At 31.7% G+C, this 9,942-nt stretch overlaps 1 protein-coding gene across 4 annotated transcripts; it reads right to left on the minus strand.

The window, feature by feature from the left end:
• Nucleotides 1-4,011: 4,011 nt before the first annotated feature.
• Nucleotides 4,012-8,130, minus strand: sgll (sugarlethal). Of its 4 annotated transcripts, none has more exons than XM_017626595.1 (5): nt 8,012-8,130; nt 7,846-7,902; nt 7,615-7,771; nt 7,094-7,550; nt 4,012-4,481 (listed from the first exon to the last, which is right to left on the minus strand). In XM_017626595.1, coding segments are annotated over exons 1-5 (738 nt in total). In that variant the 5' UTR covers nt 8,013-8,130; the 3' UTR covers nt 4,012-4,415. The 4 variants fall into 4 exon arrangements, with proteins under 4 accessions (XP_017482084.1, XP_017482087.1, XP_017482086.1 ...); XM_017626598.1 differs by having other exon boundaries at nt 7,846-7,947; nt 8,012-8,122; XM_017626597.1 differs by having other exon boundaries at nt 7,846-7,958; nt 8,012-8,122.
• Between the last annotated feature and the right edge of the window lie 1,812 nt (nt 8,131-9,942).

A 9,942-nucleotide genomic window follows, 5' to 3' on the forward strand; every position in this document is an offset into this window, starting at 1 on the left:
ATATGTAATACTCCTATATTGAAATGCTTACACATTGAGAAGCTGGCTTACTGCCAATATAGAAGTGTTACATATATAGTGTATTATAACTTTTTCTGAAGGAAATTAATTTTTCATTTACAAAATTGTATGTTTTTTCATATGTAGGAAACTAATTCACCAAACCGAGAAAATAGAATATGTAATTTTTTGGTACAATGAAAAATAAATTTCCGCCAGAAATGTTACGATATACTGTTTGTTCTTTTGAAAATTGGGAGAGTCAAACATTATTTTTGGTATTTAGTTTGTTTGCCATTTTTGCTTAGAATTAATCGTAGAATTTGAATTTGCTATACAATTTCCTCGAAAATTTTTCTTCGAAAAAATTACTCCGCCCTAAGACGCATACATATGTGTACATACCTACATGTATTAATGCATGTGAGCATGAAACTCCTAAAAGGAACATTTTTTTGGCAACTACGCTAATTTTGAAGACATTTTGGCTTAACGCCTCCTTTTGCCTTTTTGCGGTTGTAATGTTATGCTCTTAAAATTTCTTTTATTTCTAATTTGTTTGCTTGCGTAATTTGCATTTTCGCTGTGGCGTTATTTTAGCCTCAATTCGGGTATATTTAAATAATGGGTTGGGCTGAATTTTTGTTTGTGGCTTTTTTTTACTTTTAAACGTTTTTGGGACTAACTAATATTCATGCTCCTTGGTACGAGTTATTTTTTATGTAAAACATTTTAAAATTTATTTATATATGNTTTTGGGACTAACTAATATTCATGCTCCTTGGTACGAGTTATTTTTTATGCAAAACATTTTAAAATTTATTTATATAGGTTGCACTGGTATTTATACCTTTCTTCCTATTATTATCTAACAGCTGCATAATTCAGTTTTTCATTTGTAATTTTTGCTAAAAGCTCTTCAAAAATGTTCTCGTAAATACATTGCGATTGCCTGTGGTGTTGCTGAAGCTAAATAAATTGCATTATGTTTGTGCTATGCTATCCTTGCAACACGCATATTTTGTCCCTTAAAGTTTGTGGTCAACGTTTCATGGGGAATTATCTTCCAATTGTTATTGCCTTTGTTGCTGCTGTTAATAACAACATTTGCATTTTAATGCAGTGTGCCAGGCAAGTTAAGTGCAAAACTGTGTTTGTCTGGCCAGCTTCAATGCCAGTTAAATCGCATTAAAATCTGTATTACCGGTTTGCGTCATCAGTGACCGAGTTGCTCGGCTGGTGTACCTATTATGTGGAGAATACAAATATTCTTATGTATGTAAATCTGTGGTGCAATGAAAAGTACCTTTAAGGGCGCATGCACATACCGAGGCCTCCAAACGATACCATGCTAAGGTCACCTTAGACTTAATCAGACTTAGCATAATATGGTTTGGAGGAGTCGATTTATACATACATATGCATATATATGCACAAGTGTTGAAAATATTCATTCCGCTTTGCTTTTAAAAACAAGCACATTTTTATCTATTTTTCGATTTCAAAGCCGCTGTCAACACGTGCCAAAAGTGCCCAGAGCGTGAGAAACGCAAAAAAAAACACATTTCGTGTCCGGAATCAGCAAATCAGCTATAGACAATAATTTTATGTGTATTTATGTTATATGGCTAATAAAATTAGCAAATAACTACATTTTCTGAAACTTCTGTGGCATTTTCCATTTCCACAATAGCTTTTATGGAAAAACAGGCTGTCTCCGGCACGAAGGAGAAGACATTTACGATCCAAAGATGAAACGTATTCGCTCTCTATTACCCATTTTTTTAGCATGAAGAACGCTTTCTGGGCTGTTTGGGCACCCGCAGGATGCCGCGGGCTCGTGTGGAACAAACTTATTGTCTGCAGAGGGGCGATGCACAGTGGTTAATAAATGGAATTTAATGTTCATAATACACTGGAGCCTTAATTTTTCAACCAATTTTTATTATTGAAAGCTTAAAAAATTTACAAGAGATTAGTTAAGTCCGATTTTTGATTTTTTACATTCTCCTATTAAATTTTTTAGTGCAAAGTGCAGTAAAAGTGGTAATTTTGAAAAAATTTTACATAATAAAACCTAGTTGAAAACAATTGCAGGGTTCGCCCAAAATGAAAAAAAAATATTTGAAATGTAAAAAAATTTTCACTAAAAGTACTTTTTTTGTTTTTTAGTTTTAATAAAAATTTTGGGTATTCAGTTTTGTAGATCATTAAATTTTAGTATAATAAAAAGCACGTTGCAAGTGGCTAAGTGTTTGCGTTGACTTTAAATTTTGAGTAAATCTGCATGCTATATGTAAGTAGACCATAATTATTGCAGCTGAATCCGCGACAAAAAATAATTTTGCTAGTTTTTTTCCACAAAAGTCTTGAAACAAAAAATTTTTAAATTGCCGTTAATATTTTGCTTTCACACCCGGCTCATTGGACTGTGTGTCTTTTTTGTTGGTTTTGGAATCCATATACATTAACAAAGTTTGAAATTTTAGCGCAAAATTATAACTACAGAAACAATCTACATATCGATGGCTGAGTGGAAGATGGACCTATTTCGGCAGCCATTTCGAAAACGCCGTATGCCAGAAAATTTTTCAACAATGCCCTATTTCAGAATTTGGTTGAAGAACGCACTATTTTAGAATTTGATTGGAAACTGCCCTATCTCAGAATTCAATTCAAAAGCGCGCTATCTCAGCACATTCTCAATGTATTTTCGTTTGAGATAAGGCGTTTTGGAACCAAATTTTAAGATAGGGTGTTTTTAAATAAAATTCCAAAATAGGGCATTCTTCAATAAAATTCTGAAATAGGGCGTTCTAGGAAAAACTTTGTGAGATATTGATAAGAATATAAACTACACGAGACAAAGATAATGCTTTGACTTCCCATTAAGCATGCAGAGGTGCTCGAAATTTTAGCCAGAAAAATATTAAAAATCTACGCCAACTTTTCGACACTTTTAACTTGCTCTTTAAAATCAAAACACCTATTAAATTGTATACCCATAATTTTCTGAAAACTAAAAAAAAAATTGAAATTCTCGTTAAAGTTTTTTTTTTATAACATGTATTGTCAATACTCTTTTTTTTTTTTTTGAAGGAACTCTACAATTGTTTTCAACTAGTTTTATTATGTATCGTATGTATGTATTATTATGTTTCAAAATTGCTCCATTTTTGCACTTTGCACCGAAAAATTTAATATAGTCAATAAAAATTCAAAAATCGGATTCAATTGGTCTCTTGAAAAATTTGAAAGCTTTCATGAAAACAAAAAAAAAAATCATGAAATTAATTGAAACCACTGTGTTCGCCAGTTTGAATTTAGTTAGTTTTTGGTTGTTATCTTTGGGCTTAATAAAAAATCAACTCAAGCAAGATTTTGTGTAAATATTCACAGTTCTTTAATATTTTAAAAATTTCCGTATTTTAACAAGCTTGTTTTTTGTTTTAAAAAGTAAACAAACAAAAAAGATATGTAAATCTTATCTAAGAAAGAGCGATTATTTAGTAGTTACATCAAATTCCCCTGAAACGGCGTGTTAAATTATTGTCACTAAATTATTGCCAATTTAAGCAGCTATTTTGTAGCTAGATTTAGCTATTATTTTCAACATTTAGCTATAGAAATTTGCATTTAGCTTTTAGCTCTTTTTTTAATCGAATCAGCTATTGTAGACACATTTTTTTTTAAATTTCTCCATTTTTACATAGAATTTTATAATTTTTAACTGACTCCTTATTTTTCAGTATACTGTGCTGTATGCTTATCAAACTGTACAAAACTTGGTACTCTGGCATGCTTCATACATTTTTATTACAACTATTATACCGCACGACAAAAAAAAAATATGTTTTTTTTATAATATATTTAAAATTTCAAAGTAATTTAAAAAATACATTTTTAAAGTCCTTTTTAGTCGCACAGTGTCATCAAACGCCTAATTTTGTTCACAACGNATATGTTTTTTTTATAATATATTTAAAATTTCAAAGTAATTTAAAAAATAAAATTTTAAAGTCCTTTTTAGTCGCACTGTGTCATCAAACGCCTAATTTTGTTCACAACGTTTTTTTTTTTTAATATTTACTAGTTACAATTTTACTATGCCAATTCAATGTGTGTAAATATTTAGGTACATTTGTAATAAAATAATCATTTTCGTTTGGGTTATAATATCTAATTATTAGAGACATATCTACATAAAAGTATGATATTACTTTTAGTTACCTTACCTTACCTTTTTGAATAAACGTTTATTTAGCTCTTTTTTAAGAAAAATATTTTTAGCTATTTTTTTGTTTTTGGTGATGAAACAAATTTTTTACCAGTTTTAGCTATATTTTCGAAGAAATCAGCTATAAGCCTCAAAATATTCTGACAGCACTGCCATAGACGTATGCAGGGGACTTCATCTAAGGAGCCAATCGCTCATAGACCCAACCGTTTTCACCTCTATGCACTAGTTTTTCGTCGACCTCCTGTAACGATAGAATATACTTCAAGTCAACAATAATGTTCATTCATTTAGACGAGAAAAAGAGTATCTAATAGTAGCAAATAATTTTAAAGCGTAGTAAAGTCGAGTCTATCTATAAACAAAAACAAAAGTAAAAAACACAAGTCACAAACTATTGTTGTTTTTTCCACGATAATTTTTTTCAAATACAGCCCGCCTCAAGCTCAATAAAATTTTTGTATTAATATTAATCTTAACCTTGTTGATTTACTTAAAAAATTTATTTAATTTAAATAGAAACATTGTTTTGTTAATATTGTCAAACAACAATCTGCAAAATGCAATAACAAATTCAAGGAACAAGCACCAATGTAGCCGCTTGTGTGGCGTCTTAAAATAAGGCTGATCTGAAACCCAACGAAAGCTAAATGGCATTTAAATAACAATTCAAAATTAAACTTAATTGGTGCTTAAATATTCATCAGAAATTGGCCCTCAATCTTATCACAATTTAAGATCGACATTTTTATCGATATAATAATCGGCACGTGACATGTGATGCCATTATATGACATCCCTTAAATCTAAAAAAAAAAAAAAAAAATAAAAAATATTGAAAAAACTGATAACCTCCTCCTTTTTTGGAAGTCGGTTAAAAAAACGAAATTGACCGCTTCGCGTCCGCTTATGGGAGTTTTTTCACAACTGGATATGTTTGAGTGGCCGTGTCCATCTATCGAAAAGTACGTGAATGGTAGAGCATTTTGTATGAAAAAAAGGAAAACCAAAAATTTTTCGTTCCCAAGAATGTGTCCGCTTACTACTGAATTAGATAAAATTAGGGCATTTTAAAATTTATGCCCTTTTCTTCTTTTACAGGGGGTGATCTATATTTATGATTGTATGACTGTTTCGTAATTAATAATCTAAAATAATGAACGAATTTTTAGTTAAAATCCAGATGGAGTTCATTTATAATTACCTAACCGATCTAGAAAATTGGTGTCAGATGGACTACGCGTTCTTCTGTCGCATTTTAATTTCATTGGAGTTTTGATTTAAGGTGCGGTAAAATGTGGCAATATAAGGGCTTTTTCCAAAGTAAATTCATATAAGATTGTATTGTTTCATCAGCTGTAAATAGCGTGTGATTGTCAAAATTTTGTATTTCAGTAGTGAGTGATACAACCTTAAATGAATTTTCCGGAAACAAGAGTTATGTATAGTTACAAACATGTTGAAGGAAATATCGAAAATATTAGTGTTTAATTTATTCTCCTGATATGAAGTATTTAAATGTTAATGCATTATTTGTTTTGCGACTGTTTTTGTGCATTTTTGGAAAAATTCTTAAGGTCATTGATTTTTTTATAAGCATAAAAATGTCAGGAAGTGAAATTTTTTTCATGCACAATTAAAACAGGCAAAAAGTAGTGTCAGAATGTTCGATTTTCGGTTGCGCAGGTAAGCCAACTCGTGTGGAATTCCTCGATTTGCGGGGGATTTCAGATAGCGTGGGAATCGGGGAAAGGGCCGTTTTTTGTGGGGAATTTCAGTTTACATGCGGAAGTGGGGAAATGAACTGTTTGTTGTGAGGATTTAAGTGTAATTTGTTTTTCTTTTTTGCATCCTTAATTTCACAATGATTAAAAAAAATATATAAGTGGAGATCTCACACTCCTCACCGTGGAATTAGCCATATGCAGTTGTGTGGCACGTTCAATTCTAGTATAATAAAGTTACAAATAGCTAAACATTTCCGTTGTTCGTTTAGATTTTTTTTTTAATAAAGAATAAATACTCTTTATTTTATATGGAAGAAAACTGCAACATCTTCGGCAAAAAAGTTCTAAAATGAAAATTTTTAGGCACTTAAAACTTGCACTCTTTTGTACTAGAATTAAGTGGGCTATAAAACTTTTTCTAGAAAATGGAATTAAAAAGCTCAAAATTTTTACGAAAGTTTGTTGATTTTTTTTTTAATATTGTCCAAAGTTTGAAACTTGGATTTGAACGCTTTTTGTTAAAGAATGAACTCTATTCTTATAAAAAATAATTCAAATTACGTAAAAAAAATAAAAATCTCAAAAATTGTCAAAATTTGGTGCGACTAAATTTTTTCCGACCACTGTTTGTGCGTAAATATTATATGTACATTTTTTTAATTTTTTGTTAAACTTTATAAAAGTTTGGCTAGCTTTATAAATAACTAAATGAATTACACTTAAAAACAAAATAAACAGAAAGCGCAGCGATACATCAAAATACATAATTTTTGTTTTTGTAAATAAGGAGATAACTATGGGTGCGGAATTTCGCGAAATTTCGAGCTAAATCGGGGAATTTCATTGTCGAAATCAGGAAATAATCAAAAATATGTTGGCTACCCTGGTCTAGCCCTAACCTAAAATTTTATATTTGATGCGGAAATGCATATAGATACGCTCATTAATTGCACGATAAAATCTCCAAAAACGTAGATTTTTAACTAATTCTCTCCATTATTAAACGTACGATATCTCGGTTCTAAGCACAATTTAAAAATCAGGCATTCACTTTTCTATGGCTTCATTAACTTCATTTTGGACTGAGATTACTAAGTATGTAAGTATGTATAAATTTTTGCATAAATACCATTTCCACTCCGGGCCCACGACGAAATTGTATGCGATCATGTAGGCGATCGGTTTGTCCCTGCCAAAATTCTATGGTATGCGGTCTTATCAAATAGCCACCCCAGTTGGGTAGAGGTACCTCACCATTTGGGCCCAATTTATCTTTGATCTCCCGCTCAATTTTATCTAAATGCTGACGTGAAGGTATACGTGTACTTTGTTCGCTAGCCAGTGCACCTATTTGTGACGCACGTGGCCGCTGATGAAAATATGCTAAAGAATCTGCTTTGGGTATCTGCTCGGCCACGCCTTCAATTCGTATCTGACGACGCAATGGTAGCCAATAAAGTGTCATAGCTACATTGGGATTGCAAGCAATGTCTTGTGCCTTATGACTGCCATAGTTAGTGAAGAAGCGGAAACCATCGTCGGTGACGTCTTTGAGCAACACAAAACGATTTGAAGGTTTACCATCTCTGCAAGTAAGAATAAGTGAAGTACATAAATGAGCTTACATGAAAGTGTATATAAGCCAAGTACCTATTTACTGTTGCCAAGCAAGCGGCATTAGGTTCTAGCAGTTCCTCCGTTTTCAGCGCTTCTTCCAGCCATTCACGAAATAGCGTAATCGGCTCCTTCACTTTTATATTATTTTCAAGGAAAACTTCTTTCTTTTCACGATATTTGAGACGCAATGCTGTAAATTTTAATGAAAAATCAATGAGCGCACAGAAAATGTTGCGTAGTTAGAAGCATTTACTATGTACCTACCTGATAAATTCACTGTCGAAGACATTTCTCTAACCGCTAGCAAGCGCTGCAATTGCACTAGTCATTTGTGAAAGAGCAGATAAATGTGATTGTGATCTTTAGCTTAGCAGTAACTTACATCACCTATTGTAATTGGTTTGTATTTATTTCAACAGATAACACTTACTTCTATTTCTTTGGCTTTGTTTTCTCACTTTATTGCTATTGCTAGCGGCTGAACTTTGTGCGCTACTAAATTTGTTGACAGTCGATTATAGTTTACAGTTGTTTACATCGTCAGCTGAGCTGTTTGAGCAGTTCTCTTTTTGCTTCTACTTCGTTTGCTGTCTGACATATAAAGCTTATTAACGAAGCTTTTGCTTAAAAAGCTTTACTGAAAACTTCAAGCTGATTGGTGTTATACATATACATACATACATACATATGTACACTGACAAAAAGAAAGTAGTACGTTTTTAAAATAACAGCATGGGAATGGAATGTCATATTTGTACATACATACGTATATGTATCTATAACATCGGAAAATTGAAGTGGATTTTTCTACTAATATTAGCAGGTTAAGAGGGAAAAATCGTGAAAAACATGTGAAGAACTTTTTTAATAGATTTATTAAACTTGGAGTTTACAGTATTTTGATGTATTGAAAATACTTCACTAAGAAAACTATTATCATAAAAGGGGTTTCAATCAAAATGTGTTTAACAAAGTGTATTGAATTTGACATTGCTCTCAGAGGAACCCCCTTAAAAATTTCAAATTGAAAAAAAAAAAATTATGAATTTTGAATCGTTTGTTTATATTTTTTGACATTATATATTGCCTTAAAAGAGAGCCGCACTGAGTTGTCCATCACACCTTGTTTAATACATCTTGGTTTCAGTAATAGTCTAAAATGAAGGATTTTTTCTCTATTTTTCAAATTAATGTTGCTTTCCCACAATAAATTTTCACTAAAAACGGCCTCAAGCTCATAAAAATTGTTGAATATAATTGTTATAAGGTCATAAAATAACAAAAAACAAATAACTTAAGGACGAGCACACCTAAAAGTTAAACATTCTAATAATGGAAATATTAACAAAAACCAACAAAACCAACAACCACATGATCAAGTGAATTGCAGCGGAATAGCTGCGCTTGATTGTAGTTGGCTGAGTAAAGTGAAATAGTGGAAAATAAGCAACAAGAATTAACAAGGCAAACTTAGCACAGTGCGTAGGCAACTGGCTGAGTCAGTGGTGATCGTCGGTTCGATTCCTACTGAAACAAGTCTGATGAGGAAATGTGGTGATTTTCGAAACAGCTATCACTTCTACCATTTTTTTTCCAATTAATGTTGGTTTTCCACAATAAATTTTCACTAAAAACGGCCTCAAGCTCATAAAAATTGTTGAATATAATTGTTATAAGGCCATAAAATAACAAAAAATAAAAAAACAAGCTAATAACAAGTAAGAAAGTCTAAGTTCGGGCGGAGCCGAACANAAATATATGTTTTTCACCTTTCCGAAAGCTACCGCTACATGGTAAACCGGGGTGTATCCATTTTGAGTAAATTAGCGTCCTTAAATTTCGAAATATTGAAGTTTCAAGCATTTCTGAAATTTACCGTTATATGAAAAGCGGCCGTAATTTAAGTCCGATTTCAATAATTTTCAGCGTTTCTATGTGGCAAGCACAATAACCATACCGAGTTTCGTACAAATTGGTAAAACGGTTATCGAGATATATATATATGATCATAAGTGGGCGGTGCCACGCCCATTTTCCAAAATTTTATCACAAACGTATTTCTTGGTAAAGAATTGTTTCAAGCATTAATTTTGAATAAATTAGCTTTAATATTTACTGATTTATCAAAGATTTCGTATTTCTCTAAATNAGGATTTCGTATTTTTCTAAATTACCGTTATATGGGATGTGGGCGTGGTTATTGTTCGATTTTAAAAATTTTCGGCCATTTCGTGGGTTATATAAAGGGCAACAACTGGGCCAAGTTTGAAAGAAATTGGTGCAGCGGTTACCAAGATATACACATGTAACCATAAGTGGGCGTGGCTACGCCCATTTTCCAAAAATTTATAATATTCTTAT

The sequence above is a fragment of the Rhagoletis zephyria genome, unplaced genomic scaffold, assembly GCF_001687245.7.
Source record: "Rhagoletis zephyria isolate East Lansing unplaced genomic scaffold, Rhagoletis_zephyria_1.1 Rzeph_scaffold_04704, whole genome shotgun sequence".
NCBI classification, from domain to species: Eukaryota; Metazoa; Arthropoda; class Insecta; order Diptera; family Tephritidae; genus Rhagoletis; species Rhagoletis zephyria.

What these genes read in the sequence shown, in the direction of transcription:
- sgll (XM_017626595.1), bottom strand. An exon ending in TTCGACAGTGAATTTATCAG is followed by an intron (nt 7,772 to 7,845) that starts GTAGGTACATAG and finishes TAAAATTTACAG; the next exon opens with CATTGCGTCTCAAATATCGT. An exon ending in TGCTTGGCAACAGTAAATAG is followed by an intron (nt 7,551 to 7,614) that starts GTACTTGGCTTA and finishes TCTTACTTGCAG; the next exon opens with AGATGGTAAACCTTCAAATC.